Source organism: Anomaloglossus baeobatrachus, chromosome 2 (genome assembly GCF_048569485.1).
Source record: "Anomaloglossus baeobatrachus isolate aAnoBae1 chromosome 2, aAnoBae1.hap1, whole genome shotgun sequence".
NCBI lineage: Eukaryota > Metazoa > Chordata > Amphibia > Anura > Aromobatidae > Anomaloglossus > Anomaloglossus baeobatrachus.
Window position 1 is genome coordinate 436,387,561 of NC_134354.1, and position 23,430 is coordinate 436,410,990.

A 23,430-nucleotide genomic window follows, 5' to 3' on the forward strand; every position below is an offset into this window, starting at 1 on the left:
TTCCGTAGAATTGGCGCATTCATTAGATGCGCCAATCCTAGCGCTTTACTCTGCAGGTCCGACGTAATCTACAGACATGACAACCTATGACAAGCCCTGCTCTGCTACATCTGGCTGGGTATTAAAATTGGGGGGGACCAGATGCTGATTTTTTTAAATTATTTATTTAAATAATTAAAAAATACGCATGAGGTCACTTAGATTTTGATACACAGCTGGGGCTGCATCCTCCAGCTGTCTGCTTTATCTGGATTGAGTATCAAAATGTGGGGGACCCAACGCCACTTTTTTTCAATTATTGATTTATTTTTACACTCCAGGGATCCAGACACCTAGTGTGAGGGCAACCAATCACAGAAGCCGGCATGCCGGCAGTTTGACTGCAAGAAATCACAGATGCTGTTACAGAGGGTGGATGAGGGAAGCAGTGAATATTAATGAGATTTAATGAGCGGACCTGGAAGCAGTGTGACAGCCGTTTGGTGACTTGATATGTATAACTGTCTTGCTTTAATCCCCAAATTTGCTTCATTTTTTTCTTTTTCTTTTTAAATGTTAGGTCTGTCATCAGCGTTTGATTCTACACTGAAACGTAACGTTTCATTAATTACACATTTTAGATACATTACAATAAAACTGAACATTGGAAAATTATGCCAACTTGTAATGGTATTATTTCAGATATATGAAGTGGTGCGTCCCCTGGTCAGTCTCTTGAACACAGAGAAAGATGGTATGCAGAACTTTGAAGCACTCCTTGGCCTGACAAACCTCTCTGGGAGGAGTGAAAAATTACGGTTTGTATTCCAAATATTAGATAGACATAACTGCAGCTACATATCAAGTAGAAGACAAAATGCTGATATTTTGCCATGACGGCCAGAGGTCTGCTGATGACAACCTTGCCTATCATTAAGAATCTCTTGTTAACTGAAGCCCGTGGCCTGCGTTCATAGGAGATCAGTATTTTTTACTATACATAGCAATGCTGATTTTATTTATTTTACTAAAGGCTACTTTACACACTGCGATATCGGTCCTGATATCGCTAGTGTGGGTACCCGCCCCCATCTGTTGCGCGACACGGGCAAATCGCTGCCTTCCTTCCTCATAGCGGCCGGGAGGCAGGTAAGGAGAGCTTCCTCGTTCCTGCGGTGTCACACGGAGCGATGTGTGCTGCCGCAGGAGCGACAAACTACATCGTTACTGCTGCAGTAACGATAATCGAGAATGGACCCCCATGTCACCAATGAGCGATTTTGCATGTTTTTGCAAAGATGCAAAATCGCTCATCGGTGTCACACGCAGCAACATCGCTAATGCGGCCGGATGTGCGTCACCAATTCCGTGACCCCAACGACTCCACATTAGCGATGTCGCAGCGTGTAAAGCCCCCTTTATCAGATTTTCATTGTTCTAGTGGATGTAAAACATGTTTTTTATAATGATGGTAGAGTTTAGTTTAAATGGGTATTCCCATCTCCAAGAGGTGTAATAATAATATTAGCAAATACCTCCAATTAGAGATGTAATATAGTTTTCCTGATATAGCCATGTCTCTTACCTCATGTGCAGGGCATTGCAGCTTAGGTATCCATGGTTATATCCACTCATAGTGACAGTTATTTAGTTGCTTGTGCCGTAACCATGGATACCTAAGCTGCAATGCTTTGCACATGAGGTAAGAGACAAGGCTATAACAGGAGAACTATATTACATTTCTAATTGGAGGTATTTGCTAATATTATTATGCCTACTACATATTGGGATAGGATGTTGAAAATGGTAATAACCTTTTAATATCAGCCCAGAATTCTTCCTTCTATCATGTTTAGTGCAAAATATAATCGATTTCTCCATTTTTATTACACAGGCAAAAAATTATTAAGGAGAAAGCTCTTTCTGATATTGAGAATTACATGTTTGAGAATCATGAACAGATCCGACAAGCGGCCACTGAATGCATGTGCAACCTGGCAGTGAATAAAGAGGTAGGCGATTGTGACCAGTGCGGCTTTTAGGAATGTCAGAATGTACTGTACTCAGGCTTAGATTTATGTGTCCAAAAAAGGGGCTAAAGTAATCTGTCTTCGCTTTTAACATCCTAATAATAACTGCAGTGGGGCACTGACAATAAAGATAAGATATGTGACAGGAGGCCCAGATATTACTACTGGCGGTCCTGAGTGTGATTATTTGATTTCTTTTGTCATTGTATCAGAGAAAGGTTCATGTTTTACCGATAAATAGAAACCGGTCACTCAAATCATCTTTACAAAAATATCCAGAATGTCTGATACTTGTTTTCACCTTTAACCATTTTTGTTATATGTTGAATTGTTTTAAGTGATAATTGTACCATAATGAGCTATATTCCATTCCAACAGATTCAGGAGAGGTTCACGGCGGAAGGAAATGACCGTTTGAAGCTGGTGATTTTGCTTTGTGGAGAGGAAGATGAGGTTAAATTACAAAGAGCAGCAGCTGGGACTCTTGCCGTTCTCACTGGTGCCCAGAAGCAGCTGTGCCATAAAATGACCCAAGTAGTAAGTAAAAGCTGTGGGATATACTAATGATGAGCGACTATGGAATATTAAAGGGTTTTTTTTTATTAGGGTTTTTCAAAAACGCTCTTTTGAATTTATTCTATTCATGCTTTCCAGTTGATAATTCCGATGTATTTGTTTTCCAGACAACCCAATGGATGGAGATCCTTCAGAGACTTTGTCTGAATGAAGACTTGCAGGTTCAGCATCGAGGAATTGTGATTGCCTATAACCTCATCTCCGCAGACCAAGAGTTGGCCAAGAAGTTGGTGGAGGCAGAGATGTTGGAGATTTTAACAGTTCTAGGAAAAGAAGAGCGCAATCCCAGCAAGCAACATATTATAGATGTGGCCAGAGAAGCCCTGGTTAAATGTTTAGATTATGGGCTTATCAAGCCGGTATCATAAATGTGTGTCATAAATCAGATCCCAAAGGCGCATTCCCTTTTTATGTAGGGGCGTATTGGTGTGTGTTGAAAAATAATGGAAGATGTGTGCTAAATGTTAATAATATGAGGCACTTCTCATAATTATTAAAAAGTATACCTATATTTGAGTCAGTCAAAGTTTAAGCTTCTGTAGATCATCTGTTCTGAAAAGTAAGGCACTTTTACTTTCACTTAGGGCTCGTGCACATGACAATATTTTCGGTCCAAGTGCAATGTGACGAAACATATCTGAGAATGCTCAAATTCTGATTAATCTCGGATTACAGTGTGATTTGCATAATTGACCAGATTCAGTCATCTGCACCTATCCTTAGAGAAAGTAGATTTATTCAGATATTTACCACTATAAGGGAAAAAGTATCAAAAACTAGTTTTACTTAAGCAAAAAATTCAACAGATTTAAGATATCATTATTAAGGATCACATTTTATACATGAAGTATCTACTACATAATAGATAGCATTACACAATAAAGCAAACAAAACTGATTAAGGCTATGTGCGCACGTTGCCTTTTTTCCCGCGTTAACGCTGCGTTTTGAACTGCAGCGTTTCAGTGCCAAATTGCATGCGTTCTGCTTCCCCAGCAAAGTCTATGAGAAGTCTGAAAATTCAATGCGCATGCTGCGTTTTTAAACGCAGCGTTTTGGATGCCAAAAATCGCTGTGGAAAAAAAAGCAGCATGTCACTTCTTTTGTGCGTTGTAGCTGCGTTCTCCACCCATTGAAATCAATGATGTGGATCAAAACTCAACCAAAATGCACTTGGGACTGCATTTTTGTTGCGTTCTGCATGCTTTTTTGACAAAACGCAGGTCTTTTCAGTCTCTCTCTGTCTGTCAGTCGGTCTCTTTGTCAGTTGGTCGCTCTGTCTATTTCTCTCTCGCCCCCCTCTCTCTTTGATAGTCACCAATCCCCGATCACCGGCGCTGCACGGCTGTCACAAAGCTCCGGCGGCTTTTCCTTTTTTGAAAATGCCGGCCGCTCATTATTCCATCTCGTATTCCCTTCTTTCCCTGCCCACCGGTGCCTATGATGGTTGCAGTCAGACATGCCCCCACGCTGAGTGACAGCTGTCTCACTGGAACCAATCACAGCCGCCAGTAGGCGGGTCTATATCGTGCAGTAAAATAAATAAAAAAAAAACGATGTGCGGTCCCCTCCCAATTTTGATACCAGCCAGGGTAAAGCTACACGGCTGAAGGCTGGTATTCTCAGGATAGGGAGCTCCACGTAATGGGGACCCCCCCAGCCTAACAATATCAGCCAGCAGCCGCCCGGAATTGCCGCATCCATTAGATGAGACAGTCCCGGGACTCTACCCGGCTCATCCCGAATTGCCCTGGTACAGTGGCAATCGGGGTAATAAGGAGTTAATGGCAGCCCATAGCTGCCACTAAGTCCTAGGTTAATCATGGCAGGCGTCTCGCAGAGATACCTTCCATGATTAACCTGTAAGTTAAAGAAAATAAACACATACACCCGAAAAAATCCTTTATTTGGAATAAAAGACAAAAAAACCCCACCCTCTTTCACCACTTTATTAATCCCCAAATACCCCTCCAGGTCCGACGTAATCCACACGAGGTCCCGCGACGCATCTAGCTCTGCTACATGAAGCTGCCAGGAGCGGCCACAGACCAGACCGCTCCACGCAGCAACTGAAGTGAGCCGCGAGATCAGCGATGACGTCACTCAGGTTACCCGCGGCCACCACTGGAGCCTCCAACTGTGACAGCAAGTCGCCTGAGTGACTGAAGTGAGCTGCGTGATCAGCGATGACGTCACAGGTGAATTGCAGTCTCGGGTGGAGGACTCCAGCTGGCAGCGGGTAACCTGAGTGACGGCACCGCCGATCGCGCTGCTCACTTCAGTCACTCAGGGGATTAGCTGTCACCGGTGAGTCCTTCATGGGTGACCGCTAAGCAGGACGCGACACACAGACAGAGCCACGGGATGACAATGAAGTCGGGTGAAGTTCATCCGAGTTCATTCTCATCGCACGACTCTGTGTTTGCTGTCAGCGAGCATGTAGCAGAGCTGAATTGACAGGGGAACGAACTGTCAAAAATGCATCCAACACGCATGCAAAATGCATCCAAAATGCATGCGTGTTGGATGAATTTTTTTTTTTTACAAATGCAGTGTTTACATTTGTCTAGTCTGCCAGAGGGTGCGTTCTTTTCCGCACTGCACAGAACGCAACGTGCGCATATACCCTAACATTGCTTAAAATCTCCTTTATTTATTTGTTGTAGGTAAATAACACATTACCCCTCTCAGCATACTAGGTTTTGGAAAATAGATTATAAATACAATAATTACTGTACAAAGGATCAATATATGGAACAGCACTAAATATAACCAAAATCTACCATGTAGGACATGAAATGAAGAGCAATCTTTTACTTTACTTAAGGATGGAGTCCCATTTGCGTGTGACTCACGTGAGTATCAGATTGCATCTCCTGAACGGCTTCTGAAAGGAGCGTGTCAGCTGCATAGCAATACATGCAGCTGAGTCGCTTCTGCCAGAAGAGCCGCCGGACGGTTTGGGCAGTGCAATCTGATACGTGCACAAGTCACAAGCAAGTGTGAATCCAGCCTAAAACGAACCTGTCACCTGGGAAAATGCTGTTTACGTGCAGATAAAGGGTTAATGTGGCTGTAAAAAAACATTGTAGTGCTGCACTGCTGCCTTAATGAAAGGGGGGCCACTGGGAGAAACTGAACTTATTTCCTCCTGGTAGCCACTAGCTTTCAGTCATCAGGGCTTGCACAAAGCAGCTACAGTCATCGCCCTTAGCACTGCTTACTATACTGTGAGTGACAGTTGTAAGCATGCCATATTACTGTGATTGACAGCCAGGTCAGCAGCGCATCTGTGCACAGAAAATTGTTAATGTATTTACCAGTGCGAGCTTACAGCCGCCACTCTGATGATGATATGATGAGGACTGTAGCTAGTCCATGCATGCCCTCATTGCTGAAAGCTGGCAGCTTCCAAGAAAAAATATGTTGATTTTCTCCCAGTAGCCACCCTTTCAGTAAGGTAGTTGGGCAGCATTGTAAAGATGTTTAGCTGCAGATTGACTCCAAATTAGGAGGTAAATAGCATTTTCCAAAATGACAGGTTCCCTTTATGTTCTACTCAGAGGGATCCTAGATGGCAAAACTTAGAGGGCTCTTTTGATTGGGTCCTGTTGCCTGACCTTGCATCTACATTATTGACATGGCTGGCACAGAATACATTTATTTTCCTTACAAAATACAAACATAGGAGTTAACTGGATGCAAACAACTCTTGTTAGGAGAAAAAAAATAAAATCATCTTGTGTGAACCTAAGCACAGCTCTATAAACCTCAGCTTTCCATACCACTGTGCCTGGAAGTGCAAAACCAAGCGTAACAGAAATCCAATCTGAGTGTTCAGGTTTAAGTGGTTTAAATAACGTGTTAAAAAGAACATTACATTTTAGTAAAGTGGCATATAGGCCAAACAATTCACAAATTGCTTCTATATATTGCCTGTGAGTGGATCATTTGTCAATGGCCGAAAACTTTTCATGCTGTTTGTATTGTATGTTTCGTGGTTCTGGTTATATATTGCTCTTGGTTTGGATTAACTGGTGTTGGTAGTTCACCTTTCAAACGTTACCTTAAAAATAATTTGTAGCCCAATCTTTAATAAAGCAGATTTTGTATTTATAGAGTTTGTTTTCATTTATTACACATTATTTTAGTGCTTCCTATTAGGTTTGTTTTTATTAAGGGACATGCAAACTTTAAAAAGAAAGTAATTGAAAATAGGCATAAATGACCAAAATAGTCAAGTCATGCAAACATACAGAACAGCATATAAAATAAGCATCCATACTAGGTATTATAACATTGAACACAGCATATGAAACAAGGAAAAGGACAAGAAAAGGCAAACACAGTCCGGGTTTATCATGCAAAAAACATTTATTACAATATATAAATTCATGGAGCAAGAGATATAGGTACAAACGATAAAAATCAGTGGTGAATACTATATGCAGAGGACTGCCAGATATCTCACTCGAAATAAACCATCAGCTATGCTAAAAATCACATCATAATAAACAATTAAGGATGAAGATAAGGCAATGAGTTAACATATACCATGTCAGTGAGAGCTCAGGTACAAAGTCAAATATCTAATACAACCAGGCCATACAGTAACCATAATAACTATCTGCCTAGGTCAGGTTCATACTGTAAGAAATTGAACTATAGGGCAATATATACCATATAGTAAAAATGGTAATGTTTAAAAAGACAACACAAAAATCCACAATATGAGGCCAATTAACAATTACCAGTGCAATACATGATATGCACTAGTATGACCCAATAACATAGTATGCATATAGCAAAAAAGGCTAAGCTGCTAGCAGCAAGAATAGAGCTATAATTCAGTAGCAAAATTACAGGCAGAGTAGTTAAGCATATGAAACAGTATCATAAGGCAAGATTAAAACACAGCGTGTTAATGTTATAGTCCTTCAAGTAAATAGCATATGACTGACATCTCGTGAAAAAATATGTAGTAATGGCAAATAATAAGCTGCTCAAAACATGTAAATTCAAGCATTTACTTTTTAAATCAAATTTCTCTTTGAATTTTCACTAATTCAAATCTATGTACAGTATGTTATAAAGCTGTGAAGAGAGTAATTTAGGTAAACTCTGTGGTGGCTTAGCTACTAAAAAGCTTGTGCTAACTCTTTAGATATCTGATAAACAACCCCTGGCAAAAATTATGGAATCACCTGGCTCTAAAGGCCCAGTCACACTAAACAACTTACCAGCGATCCCAACAACGATACAACCTGATAGGGATCGCTGGTAAGTTGCTAGGAGGTCGCTGGTGAGATGTCACACTAAGCGACGCTCCAGTGATCCCACCAGCAACCTGACCTGGCAGGGATCACTGGAGCGTCGCTACACGTGGAAGCATGCTGCGCTTGGTAACTAAGGTAAATACCGAGTAACCAACCCGATATTTACCTTGGTTACCAGCGCATACCGCTTAGCACTGACTCCCTGCACACCTAGCCACAGTACACATCGGGTTAATTACCCGATGTGTACTCTGCTACGTGTGCAGGCAGCAGGGAGCCGGCTTCTGCGGACGCTGGTAACCACGGTAAACATCGGGTAACCAAGAAGCCCTTCCCTTGGTTACCAGATATTTACCTTCGTTACCAGCGTCCGCCACTCTCACACTGCCAGTGCCGGCTCCCTGCTCCCTGCACTTCTAGCCACAGTACACATCAGGTTAATTACCTGATGTGTACTCCAGCTACGTGTGCAGGGAGCAGGGAGCCGGCACTGACAGCGTGAGAGCGGCGGACGCTGGTAACGAAAGTAAATATCGGGTAACCAAGGGAAGGGCTTCTTGGTTACCCGATGTTTACCGTGGTTACCAGCGTCCGCAGAAGCCGGCTCCCTGCTCACTGCACATTTAGTTGTTGCTCTGTCGCTGTCACAACAACTAAAAAATGGTCCAGGACATTCAGCAATAACCAGCGACCTCGCAGCAGGGGCCAGGTTGTTGCTGGATGTCACACACAGCAACATCGCTAGCAAGTTGTGCCTCAACAGCGATGTTGCTAGCGATGTTGCTTAGTGTGACGGATGTTCATTCAGTTGTTTACTTTTGTTTAAAAAAAGCAGATCACAGACATGGCACAAAACTAAAGTCATTTCAAATGGCAACTTTCTGGCTTTAAGAAACACTAAAAAAAATCATGAAAACATAATGTGCTAGCCAGTAACGGTAAAGCGGGCTTTACACGCTATGATATATCATACAATATGTCGTCGGGGTCACGTCGTAAGTGACGCATATCCGGCATCGTTTGACATATCGTAGCGTGTGACAGCTACGAGCGAGTGTGAATGAGCAAAAATACTCACCTTATCGTTGCTCGTTGACACGTCGCTCATTTTCTAAAAATTGAACGTCCGGTTGTTCATTGTTCTCAAGGCAGCACACATCGCCCCGTGTGACACCCCGGGAATGATGAACACAGCTTACCTACATCCCGCCGGCAATGTGGAAGGAAGGAGGTGGGCGGGATGTTTACGTCTCTGCTTCTATTGGCCGGCCGCTGTGTGACATCGCTGTGATGCCGAACGTTCCTCCCCCCCCTTCAGGAAGTGGATGTTCGCCGCCCACAGCGAGGTCATTTGGAAGGTAAGTACGTGTGACGGGGGGTTATGACTTTGTGCGACACGGGCAAGAAATTGCTCGTGCCTCACAAATGATGGGGGCGGGTGCGATCGCACGACATATTGATACATGTAAAGCAGGCTTTACTTTTCATTTTTTGCGGAATGAGCTGTATTTTTAAATGGAACAATAAGTTTTACCATATAGTGTACTGGATAACGGCAAAAAAATTCCAAATGCGGAAAAATTGCAAAAAAAAGTGCGATAGCACTATTGTTTTTGAGATATTTTATTCACTGTATTCACTATATGGTAAAACTGATGTGTGGGTGTGATGCCTCAGGTCAGTGCAAGTTCGTAGACACCAAACTTGTATAGGTTTATTTTTATATAAGGGGTTAAAAAAAATCAGACGTTTGTCCGAAAAAAGTGGCCTACGTTTTACGCTATATTCCGTGACCCTTAGCATTCTCATTTTTTGGGCTCTATGGCTCAGTGATGGCTTATTTTTTGCATCTAAGGCTGTCATTTTTGCGCAAATGCTACGTTTTTATCGGCTGTTATTGCATTTTGCGCAAAATTGTGGCGACCAAAAAACATAATTTTACAACCTTGGCCCTCCAACAGGACTAGGAGCCTGTTCCACTCTTAAAGAGACACCGTCACATTTAATCTTCAGCCGCTCCTACGCTCCATCATGTGTCCCGCAAAAAATGCCAGTGCAGCCGACAGACTGAAAGAGTTTGCCAAGGGGGAACCCCCAGATACATCACGGGCCTTGAGGGGCAATCCAGGCACCCCAGCCAAGGGTTCAGATAGCCGCAAATCTCACCCCTCTGGTCTCTGAACAGTTACTCAAGGCCATATTGCTATGCAAGTCATCGCTGTCAGAGATGATAAAAGAGGTGCATTCTGAAGTGGGGCTGCTACGACAAGGCCTACAGACCCTGAGAGGCTGAATCACGGAAGCTGAGACTAGAATATCCCAACCTTGAAGACACAGTAAATCACATGTCCACTAAACTAACCAAGGTGGCGGGATCCATGAACGCCTGGCGACAGAAAGCGGACAACCTCTAGAACAGGATGCGCTGGAAACGACATCCGCGTTATAGGTCTCCTGGAGAGGCCAGAGGGTCAGCAGTCCAACAGTTTGTAGAGGAGTGGCCCAAAACTAATCTGGAAAATGACTTTTCTGCAACCTTCGCAGTGGAGAGAGCCCACAGAGTCCCCACATGGCCTCTTCCTCCTGGAGCACCCCCCCCCCCTGACATTTATTTGCGCAACTTCTTCCAGACAGAGGGGCCCTCTTAGGTATGACAACGCTACAATCTCAATTTTTCCTGACTTCTCAGTGGAGCTTAAGAAGCAAACAGCCCGGTTTCTGGACGTTAAAAAGTCACTTAAAGAGCATAACATCCTATACCCAATGGTTTACCCTGCATGTCTCCGTATTATCTATGAGGGCAAATCTTTGCTTTTTTCCACCCTGGATGAGGCCATTGACTGACTTCAACTGCAACCGGGAAGCAGGGGGAGGTGATTGTATTTTTCCCCCGTTAACTTTTCCGCCTTGAATGACTTTCTTTGAATGCCAGGACGGGAGAGGCAGAGCGACTATCTTTCTTATAGTCCTCTCCTGCCAAGCTGCCTGGACAAGGGAGCTCTTTGTCACTATTGTGGCTATATATCATCTATACCTAACACTAATTACAGTGGTGGTATCCCCTTGGCAGTTTGAATTGGAGGGCACTGGACATTGCTCTTGTTTGTTTAATATGTTCCAGTGTTTGATGCAGTGCCAATGTATTCTGCTATTTTTATGTTGCTCTTCTGCCAGTGACCATGGCGCAAAACCCTTTTCATTTCAGGATCTGGAGTTCGAATCGCAGGAGAATCACTCACTATATGGCTGCAGACCTATGGGTGGGAGGTGGGGGCCAGGGTAGAGAACCCGATGAAGGTCATTTATGTCCCACATGAGTCATGATTGGTTCTGATATTAAGTGCTTGGTGTGGAATATATGGGGCCTTAAATCTCCCGGTAAGCAAGCTAAAGTTTTCTCACAACTCAGGCGGCATCAATCCCATATAGTGGCCCTAGTAGAAATGCATTTAACTAGGGACACTGCTAAATTTGTACAAAAGCCTTGGGTACAGTGGTCCATACATGCGTTCCATACGAGCTACCCCCGGGGGATGGGGTCTCCCTACTAATACATAAATCTCTATGCTGGGACCTCAGAACCGCTCGTAGGGATCCAGAGGGCAGATTTGTTTTTGCACAGGCCTTAATTGACTCTCGAGAATGTTATCCTCTGCACTTATAATCATCCCCCTGCCAACTTAGCAATCATTAAGGGGTGGTCAGCTTTGAGCTAAATTATCCAGACGCCTATGTGCTGTGTTTGGGGGATTTTAATCTGGTCATGGATAATGGCTTAGACAGATTTCGTATGGACAATGTCCCCACTGAGCCACCCTCGCCACCCACCACATTTTCAGTCTACAGGCAGGGTAACGGCTGGCTGGATTTGTGATTACGTCATCTGGATGTGCGTGAATACACCTGCCATTCTTCCACTAAGCGTACGTTCTCTCCGCTGGACTATATATTTGGGTCCAGCGATTTGGCCATATGGGTAGAGGACATAGAACACGGTAACAGAAGTGCCTCAGACCATAGCCCCGTAATTTTGTCACTTAAATTCAGCTAGTTGACATGTAGACCGCAATGGAAGCCAAATATGTTTTGGTTAATACTAATCGGACCTAATGATAGGATCCTTGAACAACTATGTTATTTTATAAATGCACACATGGGTCTCGTCATGCTATCATTTCTTGGTCTCACCACCATCACATTTTTCTGCAGGAATCCCTCTTTATGGCCAGGAAGCTTATTGCCCTGTGGTGGATGGGCAGCTTTCCCCCGACCATACGTATATGGATAGTACTAGTCAATGCAATACTTCCCTATGAGCAGACGGTGTATCAGAATAGAGGTTGCCCTGAGAAATATAACAAAGTTTGGGAAATGTGGATCTCTTCTCCCTTGACATTATCGTCAGGGTGATCATTTTATGGGCTATTTAATCTCGGTTGTATTATCTTAAGTATATTAAGGACTGGTACTTTACCGAGTTAATTTCTTGCAGGTTGGTGCCCAACATAGAAATGGTCACAGCAATATGTGTTTGTTGCTCTTGTTCTTGGAATTTTGTTTAGGTGTCTTTGACACCTCAGGTATCTGGATTATGTACTTCATTAGCATTGAATTCTGCTACAACTCTATATATGTATATTACATTTACATTTATTCTGTACCTGGTGTATTTCTGTTATTCAATAAACGAATTTAGAAAAAAAAAAAAGTTACTTTCGCTCAGTTTTGGTAATGTCCCCTTCAACCAAGGAGGCGTTAACATAGATTCTTCTTTGGGGGCAGGGTTAAGTTTTATTCCTCTCTGACACTGCCCAATCATACGGAGGCAAGGTCTTGTGGGTGAAAAAAAGACAGCAAAAGTAAAAACTGTCATTTTCAGCATGAGATAGTGAGATTTGATGTGTCTTACTTGATGAGTACGGCTATAACGGCGAAATGTATTGTCAGACATTGAGATTACCGTGTCACATTGCAACATCATATCTAATATTTGTTGCATTGCAACCTGCCTCGTGTGTGATGAAGAGTGACGAATATTTCCAAATGTGATAGCTTTTTACTCATTGGATGCAAGTTGGATGTGACTCATTTGCTTTAAACTTCACTGCAAATCATATGTGGCTACAACTTATCTGCGATTTGGATGTTTTATTTGTTTAATATATAGTATGCATTATGCAGACAAGTTGTACAGATATATTTGGCTGTGTATCTTGTCTGAGAATTGTTGTTATGTGAAACATCTTCATGTTACACGAGCCGAATGGTGCAAACTGGAAAGAGGTAAAAATCAAAACAAAACACACCTATTGCTTAAAAGAATTTTATTGCACAAAAAACAATCTGATTACCATTTAAAAAAAAAAAGTTAACAATTTGACTTGGTGATAAGTAACATTTAATTCGTTTTGAATTTAAGCATTTACAGTACATTGTTAATTTAATATACAGTATGTGTGACCTCTTGGCAGTAAAAATGCTGCATTCTTAAGGCAGGTTTTGCTGCGGATTACAGTTGTGATTTGTCTACAGTAGGTTTAATAGGTTTAGTTTTACTCAACATTTTTGCACTCTCTCATTGCTTTCTCTGGGTGAAAAAAACACTGCAAAAATGCTGAAAAAATTGACATGCTGCATATTTAACGAACGCTGCAGTTCTCAAATTCAGCCAAGAAGAAAAAGCCAAATGTGTGCATAGGATTTCTGAAATCTCTTAGCTTTTGCTGGTACTGTAAAATGTATCATCTTTTCTCCAGAAAAAAACACAGTAAAAATGCAGCACATAAACATAACCAAGGATTAAAGGGAATTTGTCAGCAGGTTTTTGTTATAATCTATGGACAGTATGCGGTAGGGGTTAAAAAACAAAAATCAAATTTGCCTTTCTAATCATACTCCTGCTGTTCTTTACTAAAGGCTATATCACTTGGTGATTATCATTGCTATGACTAGCTGGCCCATGCCATGTTGTTCGACACGTCCTCTCCTGTGATTAACACCTCACTGTCCACGTACGATCTCTATTGAGAGCCTGATTTTGGGTAGGGGGAAGACAACTAGGCTCAGCTACATGACTAAAGCTAAAAATTCAGATTGTGTCAGAACAGCTGCAGCCAGTAATCTAAGTGATACATTGTTGGATTCAGAATGTCCTTGCTGCTCTCAGAAGAGAAAGCAAAAACCTTCTGACAGATTCCCTTTAAATGTGATATGATACACATGTCCATAAAAATGTTTAATAATACATGTATTGGAATATCTGATGTATTACCCTTTGTGCATATAAAATACACAAGGAGTTGCTAGGGCCAGGAGTCAGAACTTTTATTTTTACATTGACATAGCTTATGAATACTTTTTGCAAGAAAAGTCATAGATTTCAATGACACCATTCACTTTACAATATAATAGAATATAATATACTAAAACATGGTATATGAAAATTGCCATTTGACTGAAATTATGAAAAAATTGTCCCCATTTATTGGGTTTTGTTGCCCTTCAGTGGCTGGTAAAAATGACCAGGCAATATGACTCTTTAGGTCATTATGATTATGGCGATACCAAACGTGTATAGTTTTTTTTTTATATATACACACACTGTGACATGTAAAAGTTTGGGTACTCCTGTTTAAAATTATTGTTATTGTGAACGGTTAAGCAAGCTGTAGATGAAATGATCTCTAAAAGGCATAAAGTTAAAGATGACATATTTCCTTTGTATTTTCATGTTTTACATTTGAAAAATTGGAAAATGGAAAATGGGCAGATGCACAAGTTTGGGCACTATTGGAGATTTGTGTGCTCAGAAAACTTGACCAAGGTGTCATTAGCTTGTTAGGGTTAAGGCTTGTTCACTATCATCGTTAGGAAAGGCTAGGTGATGCAAATATTTCACAGCTTTATAAAAATCCAGCCTTCTCTAACCTTGTGCTAAACAAAACAGCAGCCACAGGTCCTTCTAAGAAGCTGCCTAGCACTCTGAAAATGATGGAGGCCTACAAAGCAGAAGGTGGCTGTAAGAAAATAGTAAAGTGTTTTCGAGTTGCCCTTTCCTCAGTTTGAAATTTAATTAAGTTAGCAGGAACAGTGGAGGTCAAAATAATGTATGCAAGACCAAGCAAACTTTGAGTGATAGCTGCTTGTAGGATTGCTAGAGAGGGAAATCAGAACCCCTGCTTGACTGCAAAAAAGATTCAGGAAGATTTAGCAGATTGTGGAGTCGTGATACATTGTAATACTGTTCAGAGACACCTGCACAAATATGGCCTTCATAGAATAGTCATCAGAAGAAAACCTTTCCTGCGTTTTCATCCTAAAATTCAGGGTCAGAAGTATGCAAAAAAAAAAAGATCTAAACAAACATGATGCATTTTGAAAAAATGTCCTTTAGAACAATGAGCTTAACCCCTTCACCCCCGACCACTAACGCAAAAAATGGCCCGGTCATTAGGGTAATTCTGACCAGTGCCACTTTGACAGGCTATAAGTCTGGAATGCTTCAACGGATCCTGGCGATTCTGACATTGTGTTTCCGTGAAATATTGTGCTTCATGAAAGTGGTAAATTTAGGCCAATATTTTTTGCGTTTATTTGTGGAAATTTTGGCGAAAATTTGGCAAATTTCAAACTGACATTTTATGACCATAAATCTGAGAGATATGTCACACAAAATGGTTACTAAATAACATTTCCCACATGTGTACTTTACACCAGTGCAATTTTCGAAACAATTGTTTTTTTCATTACGAAGTTAGAAGGGTTCATCAGCAATATCTCATTTTTCCAACAAAATTTACCCCAAAAAATTTTTTAGGGACCACATCATATTTGGAGTGACTTTGAGAGGCCTAGGTGACAGAAATTAACCCAAAAATGACACCATTCTAAAAACTGCACCCCTCACACTGCTCAAAACCACATCCAAGAAGTTTATTAACCCTTTAGGTGCATCACAGGAACCAAAACAATGTGGAAAGAAAAAATGAAAATTTTACTTTTTTTACACAAAAAAAGTTACATTAGCCATAAAAGTTTACATTTTCATAAGGTATCAGGAAAAAATGCACCATAAAATTAATTGTACAATTTCTCCTGAGTACACCGATACCGCATATGTGGTGGAAATCAATTGTTAGGCCATACGGCAGGGCTCAGAAGGCAAGGAGCATTATTTGACTTTTTAAACGCAAAATTGTCTGGAATCGTTAACGGATGCCATGTTGTGTTTAAAGAGCCCCTGATGTGCCTATACAGTGGAAACCCCCCACATGTGACCGCATTTTGGAAACTAAATCCCCCAAGGAACTTATATAGATGTGTGGTGAGCACTTTTATCCCCCAAGGTGCTTTACATTAGTTTGGAACATTGAGCCGAGAAAATAAAAAAATCACATTTTCTCTACAAAAATGTTCTTTGAGCTCAAAATTTTTAATTTTCTTAAGGGTAGCAGGAAAAATTGCACCATAAATTTTGTTGTGCAATTTCTCCTGAGTACGCAGATACCCCATATGTGGTGGAAAACCACTGTTTAAGGCTTACGGCAGGGCTCAGAAGGCAAGGAGCGCTGCGTTTGAAGAGCCCCGATGTGCCTAAACAGTGGAAACCCCGCACACATGACCCCAATTTGGAAACTAGAACCCCCAAGGAAATTATCTAGATGTGTGCTGAGCACTTTGAACCCCCAGGTGCTTTAGTGAATTTTATAATGTTGCGCCGTGAAAATGAAAAAAACTTTTTTTGGGACACACATGTGTTCTCTTAGTCTCTATTTTTTCATTTTCACAAAGGTAACAGGATAAAATGGACCTCAAAATGTGTTAGGCAATTTCTCCTGAGTATTCTGATATCCCATATGTGGGGGGGAAACCACTGCTTAGGCGCACAGCAGGGCTCAGATGGGAAGAAGGGACGTTTTGGAGTGCAGATTTTGATGGACTGACCTGCATATGTCACGTCGCATTTGGAGAGCCCCTGTTGTGCCTAAATAGTGCAAACCCCCCACATGTGACCCCGTTTTGCAAACTAGATGCCCCCAGGGAACCTATGTAAGATGTGTGCTGAGCACTTTGAACCCCCGTGTCCCCCATGTTGATCCAGAGGAAGGCAAAAACCCCATGCGGCAAAAACTCCACATTAGGGGAAAAATTCCTTCCCGACTCCTCATATGGCAATCAGACTGGTTCCCTGGATCATTGCCCCATCTCAAAATCTGCGTTGCGTCTTGAAGATGAAACTATGTGTTTTTGTTATGGGCGTGAACATCAGGTTGGCATGTGATGGAAGGAATGTCAGATTGGCATGCGAGTTTTTTTTTTTTGTTTTTTATTTAGTGTGTGTTATGTGAGTTGAGGGGAGTACGTCAGAATTTTATGCGTGAGTGCTGTTTTTTTTTTGTGTGTATGTTGTGTGAGTTGTGGGGAGTATGTCAAGTTGGCATGTGTGTGTGGTAGATTCTGAAACAGTCCGTCATGTAGAGTCCACATTTGACGGGGCAGGTGTCACATTGCCATGTTGTGTCCTTTCTAATCCTGTTACTGTAGCACACGCTACACTTTCTCTGTATCCTACCTTTTCTGGCTGCTTGCCTGGGAAATGTTGCCCTCGTACAAAACGAGAACCTTCAGTTCCAGAGGTACTGGGGCTTGCTACCTCCTGATTGCCAAACATCAGGGTCTTGACCACTAACTCCTGGAAGTGAAGGAAGATGTTGGTGCTGCCTGCACGAATGCGTTGTACAGTGTCATCTGTACGAGGTGCACAGCCAGCTTCTTGTACCACACCTTAGCCTTTCGTACTGCACTGTATGGCTGGAGGACTTTATCAGAGAAATCAACTCCCCCCATGTACCGGTTGTACCCCGGGGCACAGTTAAGTTTCTGGACCTGTGAAAGAGAACCCCGAACAGTTATGGTGGTGGTGGTGCCAGGATCATGGATTGTGGTCAAGAAAAAGACATCCCTCTTGTCTCTGAACTTGACCACAAGCATGTTGTCCCTACACTGGGCTCTGCTCTCGCCCTTTCGGAGCAACTGCCCAATTAGCGACGTAGGGAGACCCCTCTGGTTTCTGAGCACAGTACCGCACGCTGCAGTAGCTCTGGCAGAGAGGGACCTGAATAGTTGCATGCTGATATAAAAGTTATCCACATATAGGTGATAACCCTTATCCAACAGTGGGTACACCAAATCCCACACAATTTTCCCACTCACCCCCAGAGAAGGTCGGCATTCTGGGGGTTTGATCAGGATGTCTCTTCCCTCATAAACTCTAAACCTGTGAGTGTACCCTGAGGTACTCTTGCAGAGTTTATAGAGTTTGATTCCATACCTGGCCCTCTTGTTGGGTAGGTACTGACGGAATCCCAGCCTCCCCTTGAAGTGGATGAGGGTTTCATCCACGCAGATTTCCCTTTTGGGAATGTACACTTCAGCAAACTTGTTGCTGAAGTGATCGATGACCGGACGAATTTTTAAAAGTCTTTGAAAATTTGGGTCATCTCGGGGAAGACACTCCAAATGGTCCCTGAAATGAAGAAATTTGTGGATTGACTCAAAACTGTGACGGGTCATTACCATGCGAAATACTGGAGTGTTATATAAAATATCTACACTCCAATATGGGCGAAGTTCAGGCTTCTTCACCAACCCCATATGAAGAACCAGACCCCTGAACTTCATCATTTCTACTGCGTCAATGGGAGACCAGTCAGAAAATGAGGAAGCAGCATTTTGAGTCAAAAAACATTCGGCGTACAAATTGGTTTGCACCACTATGAGACTTATGAACTGCTCAGTGAAAAAGACTTTGAAAAAGTCTAGTTCACTGAGGTTAGACAACATTGTTGTTGAAATGCGTTGTGACTATAAGGGACTACTAATAAAAGGATTGTTTTTTGAAAATCTCTCTAAAAAAAAATTCCCATTAATCAGATATAGCGCTCCATCAGACCGGCGTCTTTTTCTTTACATAGTTCACTGAGGTTGGCAGTCTCAAACTGGATTCCTGATTGGGGTATGAAATCCGGAATCCGTGGTGCAAAGTTTGCAGGGGCCGGGGACCAGAGGGAATTACTAGTGTTAGGCTGGGGGGGCACTAGCACTAGTGCTGGGTTGGGAGGCAGTAGCACTAGTGCTGGATTGGGGGCAGTAGCACTAGTGCTGGATTGGGGGTCACTCACCCTTGGCTGTTGTCCACTTTTTCTCCTGCGGCTTCTTCGTGCTTCTTCTTCTTCACTGAAGGAGGAGGAAGAGGAGGAGTGGGAGGATTATAAGAATGTGCGGTCTTCTCCCTCACTATCAGAGGCAACATGGACATATGCCTCATGGGCCGAAAAAAAGTCGTGGTCGGGATGAGCGGCGCAAGTGGGACACTGTGTAGCGTGGGTGGGGCGTGAAAAAAAACAAACAAACTAAACTTTATTAGTGTGTGTGTGTGTGTGTGTGTGTTTTTGTGAAAAAAAAACCTAGAAAGAAAAAAAAAAATGGATTAAAATTTGGTAACATAAAAAAGAAACATACTAAACAGGTGTCAGTAAAAGAAAAAAAAAAGTCCTGTGCAAAACGGAGCACGGACGCAGATCCGTGATGTGCATCATGAATCCGCGCTCGGCAGCTGCAGGACGCACAGACGGATGAGGTACAAAAAGCAACAAGGGATAGGGAGAAAAAAAAAAAAAGACAAAAAAAATAAATAAAAAAAATAAATTTATACTCACAAGGCCAGCAGGAATATCAGTGACCAGAGGAACTGCAGAGGGTAGCTAGATAGATGACTGAAAAAGGACCCAGGAAGGACGCAGACGAGTCTGGACGATGAAGACCTTGGACAACTAGACAGGAGGATCTGGACAGCAGCGGCAGCAGCAGGCAAGGGGATGACGGAGGGGGACATGAGAAGCCGAGGGGGGCAGAGCAGCTAGAGCGATTGGAGGGGGGGGGGGGCAGATGGAGACAGATCGGAGCAGTACTTGCTGCTGCAGAGATCAGATATATATATATATATATATACACATATATTATATACACACACTTTTTTTAACCTCTTCACTACCAAGGACATTCCGTTACTTCCTGCTTGTCAGGGTCAACCCAAACATGGGCGTATCAGTACTTTCTAGCGACTTTGGGACACCAGGGACTTTGCATTCCCGACAGCTGAGTCCCAGCACTCACAGTCAGGGATGGTCTCCGCACCGTCTCTGGCTGTTTAACCCCTTAAATGCCGCAATCAATATCGTTTGTAGCATTTAGAGGAGATTGGGAGAGGGATTGTACACCCCCCCCGATCGTTGCCATGGTGTCCCGAGATCGTCATGACAACCTCCAGGTCACCCAGCTATGTATTCCAGACAATTTTGTGCTCTAAGATTCAAATGGCGCTCCTTCCCTTCTGAACCCGGCTATGCGCCCAAACAATAGATTTCTACCACACATTAGTGAACTCAGGAGAAATTGCACAAAAAAATTGTACACTGCGTTTTCTCCGGTTACTCTTGTCAAAATGCAAAACTTTGGGCTAAAGTAAAATTTTTGTGGAATAAAAGTTACATTTTCATTTCTTCCTTGCACATTGCTTTAGCTCCTGTGAACCAGCTAAACGGTTAATAAACTTCTTGAATTTGGTGTTGGGCTGTTTGAAGAGTGCAGTTTATAGAATGGTGCCACTTTTGGGTATTTTCTGTCACCTAGGCCTCTCAAAGTTACTTCAAATGTGAGGTGGTCCCTAAAAAGAATAGTTTTGTAAATTTTGTTGGAGAAATGAGAAATTGCTGAAAATTTGGAACCCTTTTAACAAAAAAAATGATGATGTTTCAAAAATTGCACAGATGTAAAGTAAAACATGTGGTGAATGTTATTTATTAAATATTTTGTGTGACATAACTCTCAAGTTTAAGAACATAAAATTTAAAAAGTTTGAAAATTACAAAATTTTAGCCAAATATCCAATATTTTCACATATAAACACAAAAATAGCGTCATAAATTTACTACTATTACGAAGTACAATATATCACAAAAACCAGTCTCAGAATCACCGGGATCCGCTGAAGCGTTTCAGATTTATAACCTCAAAGTGACACTGGTCAGAATTGAAAAAATTGGCCTGGGCATGAATGTGAAAAGAGGCTCAGGAGTGAAACAATTCAGTAGGTGCCTGTCTGACACGGTAACACAATCAACCCTGCGATTACTCTGTTGCAGGGGAGGAAAAGGGCACCTGAAGAACTGCTCGGTTAGATACAACCATTTTAATTCCGTTATCCAGGGACCAAAGAGGTTAGGGGGCCCATTTCTACCTCCAAAGGAGGTGGAATTGTGCATTATAATGAACCATTGGACTGCAAAAGGCACATGTATTTTTCTTACACAGGGGCTCTCTTCTGTGTCCACCAGTGCCATGATCAGAGACTGGCAGCAAGTGGTTAAATTTCAGGGTATATGCCACATGTCGGGAAGGGGTTTAAGTATACTTTTTTTAATATATGTAAGAGCCTAATGGTATGTGCTTACATTCAGGACCCGCTGCATTCTGGATGCAGTGGGTCCTGACCTGCGGGGTCACAAGTCTCCTCCACAGGAGACGACAGCTGCTTGTACCCATGATCCATGCTCGGTAGTTGCGGTCTCTCTCTTCTGTTCTCCCTGCAGAGAACGCTTGCGACTCCACAGCAAAGAACTGAAATACTTGTGGCTCGGAACGCCACATCACAGGTTAGTTTATGCTTTGGGCAGTGCACGCAGAGTGGGCATAGGATTTCTAGAAATCCCATCCACTGCACTTCTACTGTACATAGCAGCATTTTGGACGCAGTAGAAACATACTGCGTCCAAAACACTGTGAATATTGATTGTGGGCACATGCCCTAAAAAGTGATGAATGGGCTTCACTTTGGCATATACTTTTTTTGTTGTTCCAAATATCTAGAAACATGCCGAGTTTAGAAAAAAGTTAAAAAGGACACATCTGGAATCTTTTGTACATTTCATATTAAAAATAGCTTCGTTTTTCATAGAGCATATGGAGCTTCCCAGTAGCTCTTGAGGCAGCACAGACAAAAAGGTTGTTGTTAACTTGGGGGTTTTTACACACAGGGTTGATTACAAACACGATGAGGCATTCCAATCCTGAAAAACGCCGAACACTGTCTATAATGATTGCGTCTTGTGTCAGATTTTCTGCTCTTCTGAATGGTGTCACTGTTCTTCTTTGTTTCCTTGCGCGTCTGTTTATCTCGTTATACAGCACATCTTTATATTCTGTAGCTGTAGAATCTGTGTTGCATAAAATAGCAATATCACTTTGTGAGTATCCATTGGAAAGATATCTGTGACAGTTTTCAGAGACATGCTTCACAATGTCTGCCCTCACTAGTGTCAGAATTTGACAGAATCCCCCTATCCCATGGCAACACTTACTGCTCTTTACCAGCTCGGCCAAGAAAGGGTCGTTAGCTCTACAAGCAACTTGGTTCATTTTCTTATGAATTTTCTTGAAGATTAAATCAGGACTTCGAACCACTGTAGTTAACCATGACTTATTCTGAGATCCGCAATCTGGCAGGCCAGTAGGTTTTTTGTGGCATGACTGGAAATTGTGCAAAAAAACCCCAAAATACACCACCAGATTTCTTAACAATATCTTTTGCCTTTTTATACCAATCGCCTTTATTCACATTAAAGTTTTGAGCCTCATCAACCACAATGTGCTGGACATTAACCATGTCTAGAGTTATAAAACACATACGAGTCATTGTCTGACAGATGTTAAGACTCCTGAAAAAGAAAAAAATATCAAAATAATACATTTACCATATAGTAAAAATAAATAAAAACTAAAATAAAAATGTAAGCATTAGAAGTGCCTGAACTTGATAAATGTAAGATACAGTGGGGAATAAAGTATTTAGTCAGCCACCAATTGTGCAAGTTCTCCCGCTTAAAAAGATGAGAGAGGCCTGTAATTGACATCATAGGTAGACAACAACTATGAGAGACAAAATGAGAAAACAAATCCAGAAAATCACCACGTCTGATTTGGCACGAGTTGTTTTGCAAATTATGGTGGAAAAAAAGTATTTAGTAATCTAAAAACATGCAAGATTTCTGGCTCTCACAGACCTGTAACTTCTTTAAGAGGCTCCTCTGTCTTCCACTCATTACCTGTAGTAATTGCACCTGTTTGAACTTGTTATCAGTATAAAAGACACCTGTCCACATCCTCAGTCACACTCCAAACTCCACTATGGTGAAGACCAAAGAGCTGTCGAAGGACACCAGAAACAAAATTGTAGCTCTGCACCAGGTTGGGAAGACTGAATCTGCAATAGGCAAGCAGCTTGGTGTGATGAAATCAACTGTGGGAGCAATAATAAGAATATGAAAGACATACAAAACCACTGGTAATCTCCCTCGATCTGGGGCTTAACGCAATATCTAACCCTGTGGGGTCAAAATGATCACAAGAACGGTGAACAAAAATCCCAAAAACACACGGGCGACCTAGTAAATGACCTGCATAGGGCTGCGACCACCGTAACAAAGGCTACCATCAGTAACACATTACGCCGCC

The 23,430-nt window shown here is 42.1% G+C and overlaps 2 protein-coding genes across 2 annotated transcripts in view; one reads left to right on the forward strand and one right to left on the reverse strand.

The window, feature by feature from the left end:
- UNC45B (unc-45 myosin chaperone B) overlaps positions 1-6,702 on the forward strand; it is a 45,269-nt gene extending 38,567 nt beyond the window's left edge. The window contains exons 17-20 of the mRNA XM_075336252.1: positions 682-797; positions 1,874-1,991; positions 2,388-2,546; positions 2,693-6,702. Coding sequence (XP_075192367.1) covers positions 682-797; positions 1,874-1,991; positions 2,388-2,546; positions 2,693-2,953 — 654 coding nt within the window. The 3' untranslated portion in view covers positions 2,954-6,702. The remainder of the gene's footprint in view (positions 1-681; positions 798-1,873; positions 1,992-2,387; positions 2,547-2,692) is intronic.
- Positions 6,703-21,849: 15,147 nt separating this feature from the next.
- Positions 21,850-23,430, reverse strand: part of LOC142290231 (schlafen family member 9-like) — a 64,044-nt gene continuing 62,463 nt past the window's right edge. Inside the window, 2 exon segments of the mRNA XM_075334183.1 lie at positions 21,850-22,467; positions 22,469-22,634. Coding sequence (XP_075190298.1) covers positions 21,850-22,467; positions 22,469-22,634 — 784 coding nt within the window.